The following is a 25232-nucleotide window of genomic DNA, read 5'->3' on the forward strand; positions in this document are numbered from 1 at the left end:
TACTTGCTCATAAAACTATCCCCTTACAAGTGGAAAAAATAACAAAAGATCCAGCAGGCAGATTTATTATAGTCCAAGGGGTTTTATTTGGAGAAAAAGTTAATTTAATTAATGTATATGGCCCTAATGGCGATAATCCTGCTTTTTTCAGTGATTTGTTCCTCTCAATTTCTAGTTTATTGGGGTAACTCGTTATGGCAGGTGACATAAACTGCACATTAGACCCAGTGAGAGACCGCTCAACAGGCTCTGACAATACACATGTCAAGTCTAGGAAATTGTTAAAACAATTCATGAGAGATCTAAATTTGTTGGATATTTGGAGGCATCTAAATCCTAGCTCTTTGGCTTACTCATGTTACTCTGGGACGCATCAAACATATTCACATATTGATTATTTTTTAGTGTCGGCACCACTGCTCTCCAAAATTGTAGATTGTAAATACCACACTGTAGTTATTTCTGATCATGCAGCAGTGTCATTAACATATATTGATAATAAAATAGCCAACACTCCTCCTAAATGGCGTATGCAGGCAGGATGATTACAAGATCCATTATTCCTAGAGTTTTTAGGTAAACAAATAGATCTTTATTTTGAGACTAACACATCTGAAACCTCAGCTTGCATATGATGGGAAGCTTTCAAAGCTTTCATTAGGGGTCAAATTATTGGATTTTGTAGCTCAAAATCCAAACATTCTAGACAAGAACTGAAACAACTGGAGAGACAGATAAGTGAGTTAGAAAAGAATACAATAACACAGTAGCTGAACATGATAAATTAGTTCTTCTAAGGGCCCGCTATAACAAAATGTCAGCAGGCAGAGCGGCTGCAAAAATACTGAAATTAAAGCAGAACTTTTACGAACATGGAGATAAAGCAGGAAAACTGCTTGCTTGGCAGATCAAAAAAAAGACAAGCGGAGCGAGCCATTATCACAATTGAAAATTCATCAGGAAATATTATAGACCCAGTAACGATAAATTAAGCATTCAGAGATTATTATGAGAAGTTACATAGCGCAGAATAATGAGTTACAGTCACAATTTTTAGATGATCTTGATTTGCCTCAGATTTCAGGAGAAGATCAGATGAATCTTGAAGAGGGGCTAACTAAAGAAGAAATATCAGCAGCTATTGATGCTATGACAGCAGGGAAAACGCCAGGCCCAGATGGCCTCCCTATAGACATTTATAGAAAATTTAAAGAAAAGTTGATAGGTCCTCTTTTGGGTATGATGCTTGAGGCATTTCAACAAGGCCTTCTTCCTGCATCAGTGACGGAAGCCTTAATCACATTACTACCAAAACCAGGAAAAAGCAACACAAAATGCGAAAATATGCGTCCAATAAGCCTCCTTAATTCAGACACCAAAATATTATGTAAAGTTTTAGCAAGGAGATTGGAAGTAGTGCTGCCTAGATTAATAGGAGAGGATCAGAATGGCTTTATTCAACGTAGACAAGGATTTCATAATGTAATGGGCCTTTTCCACTACCCTTTTTCAGCTCACTTCAGCTCACTTCAGCCCACCACGGCTCGCGTTTTGACTACCTCTGAGCAGCACGACTGAGCTCACTTCAGCCTTACTCAGCACCCAAAACTCACACGGTTTTGGAGTGAGGCTGAAGTGAGCCAAACCGAGCCGAGTGGGGCTAGGGGCGTGAGGAGACACTCCCCTGTGCACTGATTGGTGAGGAGGAGTGTCCTCACATGCCCACACACGCCCCGCGAGCACACTGGGAACCACCATCTGTAAACACCGTAAACCCGGAAGAAGAAAAATTACGACAAATTATGCACCTCGCCTCATCTATACGCTCTTGCCAGTATCTGTTGGCGTTGTCGGTGACAACAAGCCACAGCACCAAGACCAGCAACACTAACGACTCCATGTCCTCCATGTTTATTGTTTACTATCCGGGTCGTGAGACTACCGCTTAAAAGGTCACTGATGTCACTGTTTGCGCCGCCTAATGACATCACGTGACGTCCACCCACTTTCGCTAACTCCACCCAATGTGTCCACCCACTTCCAGCCAGCACGGGTCAGCGCGGTTGTAGTCGAAATGCAACTCCAACAGCCCCGCTCAGTTCAACTCAGCCCAACTCAGCACGGCACGGCTCAGCCCAACTCAGCCGCGTTGATAGTGGAAAAGCACCATAAGAAGACTACTCAATATCCTCCATTACCAGAAAAATGGGCATGACACTGCTGTCTTGTCGCTTGATGCAGAGAAGGCCTTTGATAGGGTGGAGTGGCCCTATTTGTTTGAACTTTTGGTTAAGTTTGGTTTTGGGGAGAGATTTTGCAAATGGGTTAGGATTCTCTGTAATAACTTAGTAGCTGAGGTGCTTACAAACAATATGGTGTCCAAACCTTTCAATATATCCAGGAGCTGTCAGCAGGGATCACCTCTCTCTCCTCTCCTCTTTGCAATATCTATAGAACCCTTTGCAATTGCGGTTAGAAAGCATACAGACGTAGCTGGTATTACTGTTGGCTAGGTGGAACACAAAATTGCTTTATTTGCTGATGATGTTCTTTTTTTTAAAACATCTTAGGTCTTCTATACCTGCTCTGTTAGAGCTTATTCATAGATTTGGGAAGATATCTGGGTATAAGATTAATAACTCAAAAAGCATGTTAATGCTATTTGACGATCATGATAGAGAACAGCTGCAGAATGTTCCAGACATTTTTCATTTAACTGATAACTTTACGTATTTGGGAATAAAAATTGCACCAAAACTTGAGAACATTGTTTCTGCAAATTATGATCCCCTTTTCGAAAATATTTCTAACTCTATTGAAAGATGGTCATCTCTACCCATATCCTTAATTGGTCGCATAAATGTCCTAAAAATTAATATCTTACCTAAACTGTTGTATCTAGTCCAGAATATTCCCTTATCACCTCCAAAGCACCTTTTCAAAAGACTTAACAAACTATTTACTAACTTTATCTGGAACAGCAGACGTCCCAGACTCCGCCTTTCACTTCTGTACTTGCCATATGATAGAGGAGGGCTTCAGTGTCCCAACTTGCAATGGTATTATTGGACTACTCAGCTCAGAACCATTATGTTCTACTTCTCTTCACAAGGTATCCCATCTTGGGTCAACATGGAATCAAATGCAATCACTCCTGGCCTGCCCCTAAATATATTTATATTCGGCTGATCTCAAAGATCTTAGGAAAAAGTATCGTAACCCAATAGTTCTTAGTATGATTAATGTTTGGTACACTACCGTTCAAAAGTTTGGGGTCACCCAGACAATTTTGTGTTTTCCATGAAAAGTCACACTTTTATTTACCACCATAAGTTGTAAAATGAATAGAAAATCTAGTCAAGACATTTTTCTGGCCATTTTGAGCATTTAATCGACCCCACAAATGTGATGCTCCAGAAACTCAATCTGCTCAAAGGAAGGTCAGTTTTATAGCTTCTCTAAAGAGCTCAACTGTTTTCAGCTGCACTAACATGATTGTACAAGGGTTTTCTAATCATCCATTAGCCTTCTGAGGCAATGAGCAAACACATTGTACCATTAGAACACTGGAGTGAGAGTTGCTGGAAATGGGCCTCTATACACCTATGGAGATATTGCACCAAAAACCAGACATTTGCAGCTAGAATAGTCATTTACCACATTAGCAATGTATAGAGTGGATTTCTGATTAGTTTAAAGTGATCTTCATTGAAAAGAACAGTGCTTTTCTTTCAAAAATAAGGACATTTCAAAGTGACCCCAAACTTTTGAACGGTAGTGTATATATATATATATTTTTAAAGAAGCGCAATTTTTTCTGGACACCCCCCCCCCCCCCCCCCAAAAAAAAAAACAAAACAAAACAAAACAAAAAAACCCCACCTTGGTTTCAAAATTATTGGCACCCTCTATAAAATAAGCATCGATAAATGCAACGTACACTGAACTTAAACATACACTGATACTGTCGAGTACATTTCAATTTTGTCTGTAGAAACCTTTATTTCAAAAATATTGGTGCCCCTGGCAATTTACATATGGTGAGAATAACAGCATCGAACCTGATCTTTGGGATGTCGTGATGCGAAAGTTTCAATTCAGTGCAAAGTACAATGAGCAAACAGGACAAAAATGTCATACCACAGAACATGTGTTGAATGTTTTGATGATCCTTGAAATAAAATACCAAGATTGAATTCACTGTGTGTGTGTGAGAGAGAGAGAGAGAGAGAGAGAGAGAGAGAGAGAGAGACAGGGGTGTGTTTTCTCTGTTGTAACATCCCTGATTCAACATGGACAAGATATTTTCATGATACTGTCTGTGAAAGTGGAGGGCCATTGATGTACACACACACACACACACACACACACACACACACACACACACACACACACACACACACATTTTATCTGAGTCCCCTTTTCTATATCTCTTTCCATATCTGTGCTATAAATCTTTCAGCATGCTCCCTTATTACCCGAACATTGTCCAACTGCGCACACACACACACACACACACACACACACACACACACACACACACACACACACACACACACACACACACACACAGGCAGGGTGATGGAGAGGTATGAGACACATTGTCCTTGCTGCTCTTCACTGGCTCCCCATACGCTACAGGATACATTTTAAGATTCTTTTATTTGTTTTTAAATCCCTACATGGACTGGCACCCTCTTACTTGTCTGACCTCCTAAAAATTCACACCCCCTCCAGGGCCCTCAGGTCAGCTGACCAATTACGCCTAGTTGTACCACCCTCCAGACTGAAAAGTAGAGGGGACCGAGCCTTCGCAGTCATTGGCCCTAAACTCTGGAACGAGCTTCCACTACATATACATTTGGCCCCGTCCTTAGCTGTTTTTAAAACTCATCTCAAAACCCATTTTTATGCCTTGGCTTTTAACTCTGTATAGCTTTTATTTACTTATTTATTCATTTTTTGTTTTTCTTTTAATGTTACATGAGTCTTTTTACTTTATTTTTTAATTACTTACTCTTATTTATTACTCTAAACTATGCCTTGGTGCCTTTTATTACATGATTTCTTGTTTTAAGATTGCATTGACCTGTGTTATTGGTCCTTAGTTGTCAGGTCATGTTGTCATCTCTCTGTGTGTATGGTGTCCTCAAGTTACGCTGTCTTTGTGTTTTATGGTGTCCTCAAGTCTTTTTACCTGCTTGTCCAGCACTTTGGTCAGCTGCCTCTGTTGTATTTTAAAGTGCTTTATAAATAAACTTGACTTGACTTGACTTGACACAGTCGTGCACTGATAGCGATAAGGCCAGAGAGGCTACAAACTGGATTTCTTCCTGTTCCACCGGCAAGATCCTGCTTCCTCTCTCGCATGCAAAGCACACACACACACACACAGACTCTCCGTTTCAGTGTGTGCGCATGTTCACTTCTCTTTCTTGCTCTCTGTGATGTAAATAGATTTTTCCATTTGATGGGATGTCAGATGTGATGAGTGAAAGCTAATGAGAAGCTATTTTGGTTTGTTTGTTTTAGTTTTGTTTTTCTTTGACGTTGCTGACATTTGTTTGTTTTGTTTGTTTGGGTTTTACTGTTAGTGTCTTTTTTCATGTTATTTTCTTGTAACACACATTTATTGTCAAAATGTTCAGATGTATGTATGTATGTATGTACATGTATGTACTGTATGTAAGTATGTAGTCTATGTATGTAGGTTAAAACTTATTAAAAATATTTGGGAAAAAAAATAAATTCCACACATTTTTGCTCCATGTGGCTACTTCGGAACATAACAGCATTCAAAAAGCTCCCCTGGGCGTCACAAGTTGCCTGGAAATGAACCGAGACGCTTTCTGGAAAAATGGGTGACTTTATAGTGATGGGGTGTTCAGTCTTTTACCCCAAGTTACATTTCAAAAACCTGTAGTGGCATGAAATGAAATGAACAAAATCTTCAAGGCAGGTATGATCCAGATCAATATTTTATCTGATTCTACTTCACATTTTATCTCTGTTACCTGTCAGCACCTTGTGGTCAGTCATTACTCAGGTATTTTGGCATTAAGTGGGACAGGAGCTCCGTATGATCATATTATACACTGTGATACTTTTCTAAAACAAGGGCTTCCTGCAGACACATGGTCATGGGTGTGTGTGAACATATGCACATCCTGAGGCACAAGAAAAACTGGATCTCCAAGTTAATTCCATGAAATTGTTCACACATCGTTTTCAACTTTTTTTGTGTTGGAAGTCGAAAGCAGACAATTTATTACAGAAGATTCCTTCATCCACTTCAATTTTCTTTATCACACAAAAGCACTGGGAAAGTGAAATGACACACTTCATCCAACGTTGTAAGTGAAATCATTTTATTAGTGATGCAGAAGATTTAAACAGTGCAGCAAGACACTATTTTCCTACATGTAGATGCATCAGAAAGAACTTCTAACATTAGTGAAGAAGCAAAGTATTCATTTTCCTTCATGGAGATGAAATATTTTTTTGTTTAAAGCAAGATGAATCCAAGCGCTCCAGCCACAGATCCTCCTGCAGTCCCCACGGCAACCTGGCCAGCGGCAGAAAGTCCAGCAGCTCCTAAACATCACAAGAACATGAAATCAAATCATGAGAGAACTCTATTTGCTTTTGTACTGCATTTACGATCATGTCTGTGATTACCGATGGACTGCAGGACAGCAACAACACTTCCTGCTGCGATACCGCCACCATTAGCAACTGCCGCTGCTGACATCATCGATGAAGCGATGGATCCTGCTGCGATGCCAGCAGAGGTGAAACCCAGCGCTGTAACCACAACCGGAGCTGCTGCTACAGCACCGGCTTCAGGACAAAACAGTCACACAGAAGTGGAATGAACAACTACATCCACACAGCCTTGTTCTCATTATGACTGTATTTGGCACAAAAGGCTGCATGTGTAGATTTAGGAAGGGATGGAGGAGTAGAGATGTGTCCCTATCCTGTCCAATATTTGAATGGGAGCAGCATATTCCATAAGAGAGCACTTTTCAGATTAAAAAAGAAAACATACTGAAGGCTACTGGGTTTTGGTGCAGAATGAAGAAGCGAGTGTGACCGTCAAAATGTCCAGAAGAACTGTGGCTGGTTCTGGAAGACGCTCAGTAAAACCTACAGCTCATTTCCTTATAAAACCGCACTCACTGGACCTAAGACTAAAGCAAAGGGTCGTCTCACGCCAAATATCGACTTTGTTTCATTTACTATGGCTTACTGATTACTATTTATAGTATTTTTTTTTTATGTTGAAACATTTAATTTCATTATTTTTAAGACATTTTTGGTCGACAGCATTTCCTTATGATTTATGTCCTTGTATCTATCCAGCAACCCCGAGTCACCTTCATCAAGGGTTATGACAAACATAAGCCCCTTCCAAATCCCCAAAGACAAAAGCAGCCGGAGGAGGGAACCCACACTGCAAAAAATGATATCTTAGAAAGTGAAAATATCTTGAAAATAGTTGAAACGATCTAGCATTTCCTATTAGAAGAATACAAGACACCAATTCTAAGATTATTAAACCTCGTTCTAGATTGCAACCAACTTATTCTAAGATGTCTTACCAAGTAAAAATATCTGTCCATGCAGCAAGATAATTTCACTAGGATTAAGTAATTTTCTCTTCAAATTCAGTTTTCACTATTTTGCAGTGCAGATTCCCAACAGGGCGGCACGGTGGTGTAGTGGTTAGCGCTGTCGCCTCACAGCAAGAAGGTCCGGGTTCGAGCCCCGTGGCCGGCGAGGGCCTTTCTGTGCGGAGTTTGCATGTTCTCCCCGTGTCCGCGTGGGTTTCCTCCGGGTGCTCCGGTTTCCCCCACAGTCCAAAGACATGCAGGTTAGGTTAACTGGTGACTCTAAATTGACCGTAGGTGTGAATGTGAGTGTGAATGGTTGTCTGTGTCTATGTGTCAGCCCTGTGATGACCTGGCGACTTGTCCAGGGTGTACCCCGCCTTTCGCCCGTAGTCAGCTGGGATAGGCTCCAGCTTGCCTGCGACCCTGTAGAAGGATAAAGCGGCTAGAGATAATGAGATGAGATGAGATTCCCAACAGCTGCGGAGGCAGATGAGCACAATACCAGATGGATTGGTTATGAGGCGCAGCTCTGTTAAAGCAAGTTAACTGCAGTTCGTTGCAGTTTCAATGCCAGATATGATCTGCGCCACAGTAGAAGGCTTTGAATTTATAGTGTGTGGGCTCCAGCTCCAGCTTAAACAAAGCCACATCTAAGACTCTTCTTCCTAACCTGTTCAGGTCAGAGGGAATCCGTCCAAGTCCATACCTTCCATTTATTCTCGTCAGCTTTCAAGACAAACAAACAATCACCCTTGCAAAAGACAACATTTTCGACCTACCTGCTCCAGCTCCGGCGAGTAAGAATGTTACTGTTAGAAAGTAAAAGATTAGAAAATAATTAATATTCGTGCACTTAATAGCATACATCTGATCAAATCTGAATAAACAAGAGACTAGTTACCTAACCCCATGTTGTCTGCACAGCCAGGAAACAAGCACGAGCTTTTAAAGTCTTTTGCATGAAGGCAGCTGGGAGGTGGAGCACTTCCACAGAAATGAAACTTTCAGCCTGCTTGTGAAATGAAACAGCAACAACAACAACAACAACAACACTGAGCCAAGACCCTGTGATAACTCTGGAGCCTTTCTCACTGCCACGTTCATCCACACCAGGCAATGTGAAATTTTAATCTTCAGAAAGTCCTCATTCACAACTCCACAGGTTTGAAATTTGGCTGAAATACAATTTATGATGTGATCAGTGGTTTGGAAAAAAAAATTACACACACACACACACACACACACACACACACACACACACACACACACACACACACGCTGGCCACTTTATTAGGAACACCCATCTGCTGCTTTCTGATCAGCCAATCCCTTGACAGCAGCATGATGCATAAAATCATGCAGATACAAATCAAGAGCTTCAGTTAACGTTTATGATGTTCAAAGATCAGAATGGGGAAAATTGTGATCTCACAGTGACGTGTGACTTTCTTTCACTGTGGCATGGGTATTGTTTTGAGCCAGGTGGTTTGAGTATTTCAGAAACTGCTGATCTGGAGTTTTGACACACAACGGTCTCTAGGAAACGAACACTTTGTGGAAACAAACACCTTGTTCATAAGAGAGGGCAGAGGAAAATGGAGAGATTGGTTCGAGCTTTTTTGCCAAGAAGGATATACAACCCTGATTCCAAAAAAGTTGGGACAAAGTACAAATTGTAAATAAAAACAGAATGCAATGATGTGGAAGCTGTACAAATCCCTGTGAATGAGCCGTTAGTCTTGAAATGACAGTTTATTTGAACTAGTGTCTGAACATAAGCATATGCCTTTTATGTCTAGTATACACTCACTGGCCACTTTAATAGGAACTTGTTCTTGGTTCTAAGATCCCTGTTCTTGGCTGCAGGAGTGGAACCCAATGTGTTGTTCTTTCTACTGTTGCATGCTGAGATGCTTTTCTGCTCACCACAGTTGTAAAGAATGATTGATTATATCCTTCCTGGCAAAAAAAGCTCGAACCAATCTGTCCATTTTCCTCTGAGCTCTCTTATCAAAAAGGCGTTTGTTTCCACCCACAGAGCTCTCACTCACTCAATGTTTGTTGTTTTTCGCACCATTCTGTAATGTATAAACTCCTAGAGACTGCTGTGTGTGAACCCCAGGAGATCAGCAGTTTCTGAAATATTCAGACCAAAAATACTCATCTGTCTCAAACCAACACCCATGCCACAGTGAAGGAAAGTCACACTTCACTGTGAGATCACGATGTTTCCCGTTCTGATGTTTGAACATCGTGAAAATTAACTTGATTTGGATCTGCATGATTTGAAGCTTTGTACTGCTCCGATTAGAGAACTGCATCAAACGGAACAGCGGGTGGGTGTGTTTTTACTTCTGCCTGATGTGTCGTTGCGCAGATCCGAATCTCTCTGAAGGACTGGGACGATCTGATGCGTTTCCAGCAGGACGCGGCGAACACGCAGCACTACGACGTGGTGTACATCCTCAGGAAACTGCTGGGTGAAAAAGCGTTCTGCTTCACCGCCATGCCAGACACGGTGGGTTTTATCTTTTAAGTCTAGACTGTAATATCGAGCCGGAAAAAAAATTGTGTTGGGATTAAAGGTGACGTTTAGACAAATTTAACGTACCTGATTTGGTCAATCAGGATCTAAAGCCAAAGCACTGTGAGTTCGTACAGCAACAAAACAAGTACAAGTTGAGGTTTTTTTGAATCAGTTGTTTTGTTCATGCGTTCCAGTTTTCTTTGGGTTTTGCACTGAAGTTACAGCGCTGATGTGAACTCTATCTCAACCGAAATGCTTTAAATGCAAGCGTAAATGTTCATGTGCCCACTTTAAACAACATAATTCATCTTCTAGATATCTGGGGGGGGGGGGTAAATTAAGCATTTGTATTATTGCAAGGAGAAGGAACTGGGTGATTCTGGGCCTTCTGTTTGTCCAAAATGGCCGCCTCCATAATGTTCCAGCTTTCATCTATCTAATAAAGTTCACCTTCTGTTTATAAACGACAGGAAATCCTGAACTACATCAGCAAGAACTGGATTTTGGGTGAGATAGATCTACATCAACATCTCATCGCTCCAATGTCAAAAGTCTTTGGCACATGGAAAGAAATGCTGTCGACCAGAAATGGCTTAAAAATAATGAAATGAAATGAAATGTTTCAGCGTATTAAAAAAAATACTATAAACTGTAATCAGTAAGCCATAATAAATGAAATGAATGCAAAGTCGATATTCGGTGTGAGATGAAATTTCCTTTGCTTTAAAAAAAAAATTAGTCTGAGGTAAAGTGAGTGCAGAAATGAGCTGTTGGTTTTCCTGAGCATCTTCCAGAACCAGCCACAGTTCTTCTGGACACTTTGACTGTCGCACTCGCGTCTTCATTCTGCACCAAAACCCAGCAGCCTTCATTATGTTTTCTTTTTTTATCTGAAAAGTGCTCTCTTATGGAATATGCGGCTCAGATGTAAACTTTTTTTTCCTGTAACTTTTTAATTTTGGGGCGGCACGGTGGTGTAGTGGTTAGCGCTGTCGCCTCACAGCAAGAAGGTCCGGGTTCGAGCCCTGTGGCCGGCGAGGGCCTTTCTGTGCGGAGTTTGCATGTTCTCCCCGTGTCCACGTGGGTTTCCTCCGGGTGCTCCGGTTTCCCCCACAGTCCAAAGACATGCAGGTTAGGTTAACTGGTGACTCTAAATTGACTGTAGGTGTGAATGTGGGTGTGAATGGTTGTCTGTGTCTATGTGTCAGCCCTGTGATGACCTGGCGACTTGTCCAGGGTGTACCCCGCCTTTCGCCTGTAGTCAGCTGGGATAGGCTCCAGCTTGCCTGCGACCCTGTAGAACAGGATAAAGTGGCTACAGATAATGAGATGAGATTTTAATTTTGTGCTGGAAAAAAACAAATAAAATGATAATGTTGAAGTCATAAAATAGAAATCTGTAAGAGAGTTTGTATAAAAAAAAAGACTTTTGCACAGTACTGTATGTTTCTCTATATATCAGAGGATATCAGTTGAACCTCCAGAACTTGTACTAACTTTGTTATACGTGTCATAAATCCTGCTTCTTGAACCCATCCTCTGTTTTTCCTGTGTGTTTTGGATGCAGCTGTGCTTTCAGGTGAAGAGGAGGACAGGGGCGTGGCCACCGGGGTCGCATTGGCTACCCCTGAAATTTGGTTGGCCACCCTAAGTGGCCCCCCCTTCCCACCTCAGTAAGGGAGAAAAAAGGAGGGTTTAATTAATTGCAAAATTTATTTTTCCACGCATATGTATAAAAGTACAATTTAAAAGTGTTTTGATGTTGGGCAATATTATTTTTAATTATTTTGTACGCAACAGTATAACTGCTTTTGCGAATAGGTTATTGGCCGCACAGGAAGAACGTCAATTTCATCCAATCACAACAGAAGAAGTTGGACCTCTTTCATGTTCATCAAGCTGGTATGGTTCCTGAGAACACCACCACTGCGGTCACGGTGGTTAAACACAAAGATTAATTAAGGTAAGTGAGAATGTCCAAAGTGTGAAAAAAGTGTGAATGTTAGTGTTTAATGTATTGGGAATTTCGCAGGTGATTAGGTAACGTTTGTGTAGCTGAAGTTAAGGAGCTAACGTTAGCAACATTAACTCGACAGTATGTTATCAGCATTTAGCTGTGCAGTTATGTACTCGCGTATGGGTCCCAAAAAAGACGGTTCGAGCAGGAAAATAGAAAGGTCGCACATGTGCGAGTACCGAATTCAGCCCATTCATTCTCATTTTTCTCCAGGAATGAATTCGTGCAAAGAGGATCTAAGTACAGTAACTTTTTCGCGCATAAACAAACTTCCCTTTGGCACACCTCTAACACAGCCTGATAGATTTGACTTGAGTCAGGTCGGTGTCCTGAGCAGCCGCCTGAACTAGGCTACGTCTCTCGAGGGAAAAAAAAAAAAACCACGCAGCCCCACATGCAGACAGTAGCCTCGTCAAAAAATATCACCCCATCGCGTTGAGGCTGAATGTCTTTGTCTAAATTGTTGTATGCACCATGTAGTTTGCCATCTCATGTCGTCATATCTCCATCTTTGCATCCTCTGCGTTGTGTTGCTGGGTAAAGATGTGCTCCGATCAAATTGCCATGCGATCTAAACTGTAGGCTACTGTAGCCGTCAACCTAAGTAAAAAGTTAACAAAATGGCGAAGTTATGGGGACATAAAACTAACTTGTGTACTTAAAATAATGCCATGCCGTGAGAATTTGTGTTTGTTTAATCTTGATAGGCTACATCAATCACTCATCAGTGTCTATGTTGTGAAAATACTTCCCCCAACTGAGCATCCTTTCCTGTCCTCTTACTTCGTGCTTATTGTCGGCTTGGGTAAAGTCAGTTTTATATTGGACATTTATTTAAGTAAATATTCAAAATAGAAACGTGATAGACCTACATCTGAAAAAATGTGACACATGAGGATTGTGGCACATGAGGATATTTGTCTGTTTCAAAGTTGGTTTGACAAAAAACAAGTGTTATTTTTTCTGACAGATCTTGCTTGTATGTTGAATGTTAAATGAATGTCCAATATAAAATGTCTTCATCCAACATTGAATGTAGGCCTATGGGATGGTCCCAAGGCATTTTGGGAGATGTAGTTTTCTTATAGAGAGAGAAATGTTTGAGTGTTCAAAGTATGGAACACAAAATCAATATGTACTTGTACTAATGTACTATGTATCTATGTATTTGTATTATTAGCAGTATGATCACTAATGGCCTATCAAACATGATAAATGCCTAACTGAGCATTATGGCTTTACTTATTTTCTCAGGGGCAGACTAGGGAAAGAAGGTAGTAATAGCAGGAACGATGAAGAGATCTCAAAACATTGAGACTTTCTTTATTGTAAATAAGAAAAAAAGATCAGCTGCAGGAGACAGTGAGGCTAAGACATCATCTTCAGGACAGCATTCAGCAGGTAAATAAATCATAAAATTAATAGTGCTAAATGTGTACTTAACCATAAGACAACAAGTTGAAATATATGCCTTATGTTTATGCATTAATGGAATATTTCTTTGTGTGGTCAGAGATTCTCCCCAGTGAGGGAGACAACCACTCAGATGAGGATCCACAAGAGTCTGTATGTGGAAGTTGCAGTGGCAGCGACACAGGCGAGGCTCCACATTCTCTGCTCCCTACATCGTCCCAGTCATCAGGTATTTAACTTCTAGTTTTGCTTGAAGATTAAGGAAAACTTGTACAAAAAATATAGATGAAGCAGTTTGGTGCATTATTTAATAGATGACCCAGGATTAGCTCACAACACTTGCAATTCATTATCATTGCATAAAAAACATTCAGTAATTATAAAAAAAAAGATTCCTTTTTTTCCTAGACATATCACGGTGCCCAGCCGATGGACCAACACGGCCATACCTGAGGATGTATCCCAGGACAGTGCAGGCAGGGAGGAAGAGATCCTTTAACAGCTCATGGTACACACATTTCCCATGGTTGGAATATTCAACAAGTCAGGACTCTGCCTATTGTTTTGCATGTAGACACTTTAGCTTGCCCAACACTCCCGAAACACCTTTTGCAGCCAAAGGAGGCTACTCGAATTGGAAAAAAGCCATGTATAAAGATGGGGGGTTTAAATGGCATGAGCAGTCAGAAGGGCATGTTAATGCCATGTTTGCATGGAGCGAATTCAAGAAGAATATCATTAAAGACTCCTCTATACGAGAGGCTTTGGACAAAGCCTACAAAAAAAAAAATTGAAGAAAACAGGATGTACATAAAGACAGTAGCAGAAGTGCTTCGGTTTACAGCCATGCAGAATGTTGCTCAAAGGGGACATGTTGAAAGTGATGGTTTACAAAACAAAGGAAACTTTGTAGAAATGATGGAATTGATTTCAAAACACAGTGCTCTGGTTGAAAAGAAAATGAATGGTGCAAGAAATGCCAAGTATATCAGCAACACCATTCAAAATGAAGTTTTGGAATGTCTGTTGGATATGGTCCGTGAAATGGTTTAACATGTTATTCCTATACTGTACCGAAACGAATCGTGACCCCAGAACCGAGGTAATCGTGATTTTTGTGTATCGTTACACCCCTACAATACAATATGCCACCCCTCTACAGATTGTGACCCTATTTGGCCCCCCCAAGAAAAAAATCCTAGACACGCCCCTGTCTCATCTCATCATCTCTAGCCGCTTTATCCTGTTCTACAGGGTCGCAGGCAAGCTGGAGCCTATCCCAGCTGACTACGGGCGAAAGGCGGGGTACACCCTGGATAAGTCAAAGCAGGAAGTAATATCATATATATATTAAAATATTCAAATGAGTTCATTGGTTTCATTATCCAGGCCGCTCTGTTGCTTCACCTCTGAACTGAAAATGAATGGACAGCATTTGGAAAGATCATAATATCGTATCTCGTGTTTGTGCATCAGGCTTCGAAGTCTCGGCGTCACAGACAGATCGAGATGACGTCATCAGCTCAGGACACGCCGTCCACGCAGCAAGTCCAAAAGTTCAAGAGACCTCTGTCTCTGAAAGCGCGTACAAACTCCCGCTTCATGGCCCAAGGTGAGTGAGAGGAACAAACAAAAATACACACGGTTTGTTGATGAGGAATAAAAATACGTTAAAAGAAAATGTGTGAACGTTTACAGTCAGTTCCAGTAAGAAAAAAAAAATGCGGCTGTGGTTAATTAATTTAATCTCACAGTGAAAAACCTTAAATTGAAAAGTTGTTCCCAGAAAATAAAAACCCATACTGCAAAAGGGCTGAGCCTTTCCTTTGTCATAAGAGCTTTTTAAAATATTAATTGCAGTAATCATACAACCCCGATTCCAAAAAAGTTGGGACAAAGTACAAATTGTAAATAAAAAAGGAATGCAATAATGTGGAAGTTTCAAAATTCCATATTGTATTCAGAATAGAACATAGATAACATATCAAATGTTTAAACTGAGAAAATGTATCATTTAAAGAGAAAAATGAGGTGATTTTAAATTTCATGACAACACATCTCAAAGTTGGGACAAGGCCATGTTTCCCACTGTGAGACATCCCCTTTTCTCTTTACAACAGTCTGTAAACATCTGGGGACTGAGGAGACAAGTTGCTCAAGTTTAGGGATAGGAATGTTAACCCATTCTTGTCTAATGTAGGATTCTAGTTGCTCAACTGTCTTAGGTCTTTTTTTGTCGTATCTTCCGTTTTATGATGCGTCAAATGTTTTCTATGGGTGAAAGATCTGGACTGCAGGCTGGCCAGTTCAGTACCCGGACCTTTCTTCTATGCAGCCATGATGCTGTAATTGATGCAGTATGTGGTTTGGCATTGTCATGTTGGAAAATGCAAGGCCTTCCCTGAAAGAGACGTCGTCTGGATGGGAGCATATGTTGCTCTAGAACCTGGATATACCTTTCAGCATTGATGGTGTCTTTCCAGATGTGTAAGCTGCCCATGCCACACGCACTAATGCAACCCCATACCATCAGAGATGCAGGCTTCTGAACTGAGCGCTGAAAACAACTTGGGTCGTCCTTCTCCTCTTTAGCCCGAATGACACGGCGTCCCTGATTTCCATAAAGAACTTCAAATTTTGATTCGTCTGACCACAGAACAGTTTTCCACTTTGCCACAGTCCATTTTAAATGAGCCTTGGCCCAGAGAAGACGTCTGTGCTTCTGGATCATGTTTAGATACGGCTTCTTCTTTGAACTATAGAGTTTTAGCTGGCAACGGCGGATGGCACGGTGAATTGTGTTCACAGATAATGTTCTCTGGAAATATTCCTGAGCCCATTTTGTGATTTCCAATACAGAAGCATGCCTGTATGTGACGCAGTGCCGTCTAAGGGCCCGAAGATCACGGGCACCCAGTATGGTTTTCCGGCCTTGACCCTTACGCACAGAGATTCTTCCAGATTCCCTGAATCTTTTGATGATATTATGCACTGTAGATGATGATATGTTCAAACTCTTTGCAATTTTACACTGTCGAACTCCTTTCTGATATTGCTCCACTATTTGTCGGCGCAGAATTAGGGGGATTGGTGATCCTCTTCCCATCTTTACTTCTGAGAGCCGCTGCCACTCCAAGATGCTCTTTTTATACCCAGTCATGTTAATGACCTATTGCCAGTTGACCTAATGAGTTGCAATTTGGTCGTCCAGCTGTTCCTTTTTTGTACCTTTAACTTTTCCAGCCTCTTATTGCCCCTGTCCCAACTTTTTTGAGATGTGCTGCTGTCATGAAATTTCAACTGAGCCAATATTTGGCATGAAATTTCAAAATGTCTCACTTTCGGCATTTGATATGTTGTCTATGTTCTATTGTGAATACAATATCAGTTTTTGAGATTTGTAAATTACTGCATTCTGTTTTTATTTACAATTTGTACTTTTTCCCAACTTTTTTGGAATCGGGGTTGTAGTAACTCATATATAACTCTTTACAACCGTGGTGAGCAGAAAAGCATCTCAGCATGCAATAGCAGACAGAAGAGCACATTGGGTTCCATTCCTGCAGCCAAGAACAGGAGTCTTAGAATCAACAAGTTCCTATTAAAGTGGCCAGTGAGTGTATATATGAGATTGGCAGCAGATAAAAGTAAATGGCTGGTTAGTGTGTGTGTTAGGGTTTTGCTGGGATTCGAACCTGGTTCGTTGGTGTGATAATCCAGCAAACCCCCACTAGGCCACCAGGGGGATGACTCAAATGCAGAGGCGTGAGGCGGAAGTAGAAAAAGAATCAAAAGGTTTATTTAAACTATATACACTATATACAGGGCAAAACAAAAGACAAAAAAAAAAAAACAAAGAGTATAATCCAAAAGAAAAGCAAAGTGCAAAAATTCAAAAGCTTAAGAAGATCAAAAAACACAGTACAAAGGAAACTGGAGATAAACATAACAGCACAAAGACTCCGTGACAAGAGGACTGAACTCAGGGGTATAAATAGACAAACTAATTAAGGACACAGGTGAAGATAATTAGGCAATTAACACAAACACAAAACACAGGAACAGTGGCGGCCTCTAGAGGCCAAAATAAACACGACATGAAAAGGAAATAACAGCGGCCTCTAGAGGCCAAAACAGTCCTAGTCCTAACAGGACCCCCCCCTCTAGGAGCGTCTCCTGACGTTCCCAGGGCGATCCGGATGGGCCGAATGGAAGTCCCGACATAGTTCTTTATCAAGGACATCCCGAGCAGGAACCCAGCAGCGCTCCTCAGGACCATAGCCCTCCCAGTCCACCAGATATTGCAACCCGCCGCGGACCCGGCGGGAGTCAAGCAGGCGATTCACAGTGAACACAGTCTGCCCCTGGAAGATGCGGGGGGGTGGGGGGTTCCTAGGGGCAGGGGCATACGTAGACGTCAGTACGGGCCGTAACAGGGAAACATGGAAAGTGGGGTTGATCCTCAGAGTCCGGGGCAACTGGAGCCGGTAGGAGACAGGGTTCACCCTGCGCACCACCTTGAAGGGGCCAATGTAGCGAGGAGCAAGCTTGCGGTTCTCCACCCGCAGTGGAAGGTCCTTAGTGGACAGCCAAACACGCTGCCCAGGGCGGAAAGTGTGTGCAGGTCTTCTATGGCGGTTGGCCTGAGTCTGGTTGGTTCTGGAGGTCTGTATGAGGGTCTTCCTGACCTTGCTCCAGGTCTTGCGACACCGTCTCACATATTGGTTGACCGAGGGCACCCCCGCGTCCTCCTCCTGGTCCGGGAACAGAGGTGGCTGGAACCCGAATTGGCACTGGAATGGCGACAGCTTGGTGGCCGATGACTGCAGGGTGTTGTGGGCGTACTCCGCCCATGGCAGCCAGGTGCTCCATGATGTCGGGTTATCCATAGCCAGGCCTCGCAGGGTGGTTTCCAGGTCCTGGTTGAGCCTCTCCGTCTGACCATTGGACTGTGGGTGAAACCCAGAGGAGAGGCTGGCAGTGGCTCCGATGACCTTGCAGAACCCGTGCCACACTCGGGAGGAGAACTGGGGCCCTCGGTCTGAGACGATGTCCTGTGGAAGACCAAAGACTCGGAAGACATGATTAAACAAAAGTTTCGCAGTTTCAAGAGCAGAGGGGAGTTTGCACAGTGGTATGAAGCGGCAGGCCTTGGAGAATCTGTCAACTAAGACCAAAATGACCGTGTTACCTTGTGACTCAGGGAGACCCGTGATAAAGTCGACTGCCACGTGGGACCAGGGACGCCGGGGAATGGTCAGAGGATGCAGGAGACCCTGGGGACGCTGTCGTGGGTTCTTGGTTCTGGTGCAAACCTCACAGGACAGGACAAATGACCTTACTTCCTTCTCCATGTTAGGCCACCAGAAGCGTCTTTTCAGGAAGTCCAGGGTCCTCCGAGCTCCCGGGTGGGCGGTGAGAGGGGAAGAGTGACCCCACTGGAGAACCTTGGCCCGGGCTTGATGTGGGACGTACAAGAGGCCTGGTGGCCCCGTCCCAGGACCGGGGTCCTGGCGTTGGGCTCGTCGGACAGCCTCCTCAATACCCCAGCGGACAGGGGCCACAATCCGGGACACAGGGATAATAGGCCCGACTTCATTCTCCCTGTTAGTGGCAGAGAACAGTCTGGACAGTGCGTCAGGTTTGGTGTTCTTGGAGCCGGGGCGGTATGAGAGGGTGAAGTCAAACCGACTGAAAAACAGGGCCCACCTAGCCTGTCGAGGGTTCAGTCTCTTGGCTTGCTGGAGGTACTCCAGGTTCTTGTGGTCAGTCCAAACCAGGAATGGATGTTGTGCTCCCTCCAGCCAGTGCCTCCACTCCTCAAGGGCCAGTTTGACCGCTAGCAGTTCTCGATCCCCCACATCGTACCGGGACTCAGCAGGACTCAGGCGGTGGGAGAAGTAAGCGCAGGGGTGCAGCTTTCCTTCCGAACGTTGAGAGAGCACCGCGCCGACACCACTGTCCGAGGCGTCCACCTCCACGATGAATGGTTGGGAGGTGTCCGGGAGAACCAGAATGGGTGCCGTGCAGAAGCGGTCCTTGAGGTCTTTGAACGCCTTTTCTGCCTGAGGAGACCAGCCATAAGATCCACCTGTCCCTTTGGTGAGGTCTGACATGGGTGCTGCCACAGAACTGAAGTTCCTGATGAACTTGCGGTAGAAGTTAGCGAATCCTAAGAACCGCTGAACCTCCTTAACGGACTTGGGAGTGGGCCAGTCCCGGACGGCCAGGGTCTTGGCAGGGTCCATTTGGAGTTGGCCTGTCCGTACAATAAATCCCAGAAAGGAGACCTCGGGAACATGAAATTCGCATTTCTGGGCTTTGGCGAACAGATTGTTCTGTAGCAGCCTCTGGAGAACCTGGCGGACATGGTGGCGGTGCTCCTGCACGGTCTTGGAAAAGATAAGGATGTCGTCGAGGTAGACAAAAACGTATAGGTTAATCATGTCCCTTAAGACGTCGTTGATTAGGGCCTGAAAAACAGCTGGTGCGTTGGTGAGTCCGAAGGGCATCACCTGGTATTCGTAGTGCCCAGACGGGGTGTTAAAGGCAGTCTTCCACTCGTCTCCCTGTCGGATACGGATAAGGTGGTATGCGTTCCGTAGGTCCAACTTGGTGAAGACGGTGGCGCCTTGGAGCAGGTCGAAAGCTGTGGACATCAGCGGAAGGGGATATCGGTTGCGCACAGTGATCTTATTCAGGCCCCTGTAATCAATACATGGTCGGAGCCCCCCATCCTTCTTGCCGACAAAGAAGAAGCCGGCTCCAGCAGGTGAAGTGGAGGGTCGAATAAACCCAGAGACCAGGGCATCTTTGAGGTATTCCTCCATGGCCTTGCGTTCTGGCTGAGAGAGTGAAAACAGTCTGCCACGAGGAGGGGTAGTCCCAGGGAGCAAGTCGATGGCACAGTCGTAGGCCCGGTGCGGAGGAAGAACGGCGGCCCTGCTCTTGCTGAATACCTCCTTGAGATCCCAGTACTCTGTGGGAACTTGAGATAACTCGGTGAGATCAGGGGGCTCGGCAGGAGACACAGGAGAGCTAGAGAGCAGACAAGAGGCATGGCATGCAGGGCCCCATTCCACAACCTGGCTTGTTACCCAGTCTATGCGAGGGTTGTGGCGAGTAAGCCAAGGAAGGCCTAGAATAACTGGGAACTCAGGTGAAGGAATCAGGTGCAGGGATATTTCTTCCTTGTGACCTTGAGACTGGAGGAAGACTGGAGAAGTAACTTGAGTGACTCTTCCATCACCTAACGCTTGGCCATCGAGGGCAGACACAGACAGTGGGACTTCAAGAGGTGCAGTCGGAATATTGATGCTTTGGGCGAAGTGAATATCCATAAAGTTCCCAGCCGCCCCTGAGTCTATCAAAGCTTGACAAGAGTGGACAGACTCACCCCAGGAGATGGAGACCGGGATGTAGATTCCTTGGCCAGGGAGTCCGGGAGAGAGGGTAGGCCCCGTCACAACCCTCCCTCGGCTGGACGGGGCGGTCCTTTTCCCAAGAGTTCGGGACATGATGCTCGGAAGTGACCAGGCTTGCCACAGTAGATGCAGCACTTGTCCCTCCTTCTGCGCTCCCTCTCAGATGCGGAGAGGCGAGTACGACCCACTTGCATGGGTTCTGGACAGTCACTGAAGGAGGTAGACGGTCTCCAGGTAGAGGTAGGGAGGCTGGGGGGGCTCAAGGCTTGGTGGCGTTCTCTCATCCTGTTGTCCAGACGAATAGCATGTGAGATGAGGGTTTCGAGGTCACTTGGGCATCCAATAGAGGCCAGACCGTCCTTGATGGGGTCAGACAGACCATGGTGGAAGGCTGACACCAGGGCAGTCTCGTTCCATCCACTTACTGCTGCGAGTGTTCGGAACGAGATGGCGTAATCTGCGACGCTTCCTCCTTGCCGGATGGACATGAGCTTTCGGGCTGCGTCGGTACTGATGTCTGCCTGATCGAAGACCCGAAGCATCTCTTCAGAAAACAGCTGGAAATCAAAGCACTCAGGTCCCTGTCTTTGCCAGATAGCAGTAGCCCAGGCTCGCGCCTTACCAGCTAATAAGGTGATCACAAAGGCAATCTTGCGGCGATCCGTAGTGTAGGTGGTAGGCTGAAGCTCAAAGGTGAGTTGACACTGGGTAAGGAACTCTCGGCACTCACTGTGCTTGCCGTCATACCTCTGTGGTGCAGGAAGGCTGGGTTCGCGAGGTGAAGAAGGCAGCATTGCAGGAGGCACTGGAGCAGGAGTGGGAGCTGGATCAGGAGCAGGAACTGGATCAGGAGCAGGAGATGCAGGCAGAGATGTCAGCTGTGCCAGGGTTTTCCCAATTTGCTGAAGCAGTTCCTCGTGGCGAGCGAGGGCCTCACGTTGGCTGGTGAGCGTACGTCCATGAGCGTCCATGGTCGCTCCGAAGCGTGTCAAAGCTGCCATAATTCCCTGAAGGTTGGCCGGGTAGACAGTTGAAGCAGCCTCTGCTGAGTCGGTCAGGACGGAGTCTTTCTGTTAGGGTTTTGCTGGGATTCGAACCTGGTTCGTTGGTGTGATAATCCAGCAAACCCCCACTAGGCCACCAGGGGGATGACTCAAATGCAGAGGCGTGAGGCGGAAGTAGAAAAAGAATCAAAAGGTTTATTTAAACTATATACACTATATACAGGGCAAAACAAAAGACAAAAAAAAAAAAACAAAGAGTATAATCCAAAAGAAAAGCAAAGTGCAAAAATTCAAAAGCTTAAGAAGATCAAAAAACACAGTACAAAGGAAACTGGAGATAAACATAACAGCACAAAGACTCCGTGACAAGAGGACTGAACTCAGGGGTATAAATAGACAAACTAATTAAGGACACAGGTGAAGATAATTAGGCAATTAACACAAACACAAAACACAGGAACAGTGGCGGCCTCTAGAGGCCAAAATAAACACGACATGAAAAGGAAATAACAGCGGCCTCTAGAGGCCAAAACAGTCCTAGTCCTAACAGTGTGTGTGTGTGTGTGTGTTGCAAGGATCATCTTGTCAAATATAGCCAAGGTTTTGAGGACAATTCTATCACTCATAGCCTTTGGGTTAAAAAAAACAAACAAACAGTGAATGTAAAGTCAATAACAGCATAATTCATTCTGACTACCTTGATTTAAACACATTCATTAAACATGTAGTCATGAATGACAGCTGTATTTTTTATTTCTTTTGACTGACAAACACCGACAATCTACAACAGTCATTCAGAGAATCTCCCACATGCTGAGACAGGATAACACGGATGGCAATCTCCATTAAAAGTCTCGAACAGAAAGCAATCCAGTTTCAGTTTTATTTTCTTATTAAACCGGGACGCCCTTCTGAGAGCAGTGTATCACTTCACATGTTCAGAACAGCCCTCAGTACTGACTACACATCATCCTCCATTTAACTAAGATGTTTTTCATTGAGCCACAATATTCAAATTAACAACTAGATCTCGATTTGTGTTCTTTGACAGCTCAGTAAAAATCCCATTTGTACAACATCTCTACACCTGAGCTTCTCAACTCAAAAATCTGGACAACACAAAAACACTAAACTGCATTCACAGCATTCAAAGAGGCAGGAAGGAAAGTACATTATGAAATCAAACGCTTCCTGTTGAATAAGGCACTGACTTATCTGAGCCATCATGGATTTGCATTTCCTCTACATGGACTTGAGTCTCAGTCATCACATGGATGGGCTTTTTTGTGTTGGAAGTCTAAAGCGGGCAATTTATTACAGAAGATTTCTTCATCCACTTCAATTTTCTTTATCACACAAAAGCACTGGGAAAGTGAAATGACACACTTTGTCCAACGCTATACGTGAGTGGAATAGTTTTATTAGTGATGCAGGAGGTTTAAACAGTGCAGCAAAATACCATTTTCCTTCACGTTGATACAAACAAGTAAAAGCATCAGAAATAATTTTAAAGATTAATGCATCAAGAAAACTAAGAATCTTCCATTTGTTTTGTTGAAGTAAAGGATTAATCAGATGACGATGCAAAGCATTCAACTGCTCCACCGACAGCCGCTCCTGTAGCCGCCATGACAGCCTGGCCAGCGGCAGAAAATCCAGCAGCTCCTAAATATCACAAGAACATTAAATAAAATCAAATCATAAGAAAAAACTCTATTTGCTTATGTACTGCATTTATGATTGTGTCTGTGATTACCGATGGACTGCAGGACAGCAACAATACTTCCTGCTACTACGCCACCACCATTAGCAGTCGCCGCTGCTGACATCATCCATGAAGCGATGGATCCTGCTGCGATGCCACCAGAGGTGAAACCCAGCGCTGTAACCACAAGAGGAGCGGCTGCTACAGCACCAGCTTCAGGAAAAAACAGTCACAGAGAAGTGGAATGAACAACTACACCCACACAGTATTGTCATTAGGTCTTTTGTGCAAATGCAATCATTGCTTTAGACCAAGCTCTGAGTGTCAGAACTTTGCCTATTAAAAAGGAAAAGATGAGAAAATAATTAATTTATATAAATGCATCGAATAGAGTCCATATTATCAAATCTGAATAAACAGCATATGTAATCAGAGTTTATGTACCTGCTCCAAGTGCAACTCCTACAAGTGCTGTTCAAAAAAATAAATTAAACACCAGACATTAGAAAAGCAATCGTTAATTGTAATATTTTTACTCTGTGCTGTAAACCTAATACCTTCTTATAAGGGCTGATTAAACAGGAGGCTACTTACTGCAGTTCATCCTGGACACTCTCCCAGAACACAAGCACAGGTCAGTGTATTTAAAGAGGCGGCTGAGAGGTGGAGTCCTTCCACAGAAACGAAACCCAAAGCTCAAAACAAATGAGAAAGCAGTCTGACAGATCAGGTTGTCAGTAAAGAACAAAACCAAGCTTTATTCTTGTAGGTGGTATGTACACTGCAAAAAATGAACCATGAAATGAAATGAACCAAAACATAGACTTCACCCGTCTCCTCCATGGACTCAGCTGTATGTTTTTCTTTTTTTTTTAAATTAAAACAAAGAAACTAGATGGAACTGATGGACCACATATTAGTCATGAGGCATGCGCTGAATTCCATTACTGTTTAAACACACCATTGTCATCCTTGTGTGCACTGACTGTCACATGACGTGTGTATGGCAAGGTAAAGCAGAAAATCATGAGGAGTTAATTGTTTTTAACAGGCAGACACTCACACTTGCCTCAAAAACTATATTTGGAACAAGTTGAGCTTCTTTTAACTCTGCATCATGTTTTATTTCAAATAACAGATTTCTGAAGGAGTTAATCTATGATTTCATATTTCTAATTTTAACTGCCATAAAATTCATTTCTGTCAGTCAAGTATGTTGTCATCATTGTTAAAAAAATAAATCCATCGCTCCTGACACAGTCATGCTGACAGAAATGGGGTGGGGAACTTGATGACAGGCATGATCAACCTTTTGAAATCCATCACCTGATTTTTGAAACATGCAACAAAAAACCTGATTGCTGAGGAACTGATTTCAAGTCCTTTGTTACGGGAGACATTTAAATAATATTAGCTGGTGTTGAGTGGTATATCCGATACAGTGCCTTGAAAATGTATTCATACCCCTTGAACTTTTTCACATTTTTCCACCTTACAACCACAAACTTAAAAGTTTTTTATTGAGA

At 43.3% G+C, this 25232-nt stretch overlaps 2 protein-coding genes across 2 annotated transcripts in view; both read right to left on the bottom strand.

The window, feature by feature from the left end:
* Positions 1 to 6351: 6351 nt before the first annotated feature.
* Positions 6352 to 8592, bottom strand: LOC132888540 (interferon alpha-inducible protein 27-like protein 2B). Its single transcript, XM_060924582.1, has 4 exons — positions 8518 to 8592; positions 8396 to 8425; positions 6679 to 6840; positions 6352 to 6594 (listed from the first exon to the last, which is right to left on the bottom strand). Exons 1-4 carry the CDS (start codon positions 8525 to 8527, stop codon positions 6506 to 6508), a joined length of 291 nt encoding a protein of 96 aa, XP_060780565.1. The 5' UTR covers positions 8528 to 8592; the 3' UTR covers positions 6352 to 6505.
* A 14809-nt stretch (positions 8593 to 23401) lies between these two features.
* The window catches only part of LOC132888541 (interferon alpha-inducible protein 27-like protein 2B), a 43266-nt gene continuing 41435 nt past the window's right edge, over positions 23402 to 25232 (bottom strand). Inside the window, exon 8 of the mRNA XM_060924583.1 lies at positions 23402 to 23666. Coding sequence (XP_060780566.1) covers positions 23569 to 23666 — 98 coding nt within the window. The 3' untranslated portion in view covers positions 23402 to 23568. The remainder of the gene's footprint in view (positions 23667 to 25232) is intronic.

Source organism: Neoarius graeffei, chromosome 7, assembly GCF_027579695.1.
Source record: "Neoarius graeffei isolate fNeoGra1 chromosome 7, fNeoGra1.pri, whole genome shotgun sequence".
In the NCBI taxonomy this organism is placed as follows: domain Eukaryota; kingdom Metazoa; phylum Chordata; class Actinopteri; order Siluriformes; family Ariidae; genus Neoarius; species Neoarius graeffei.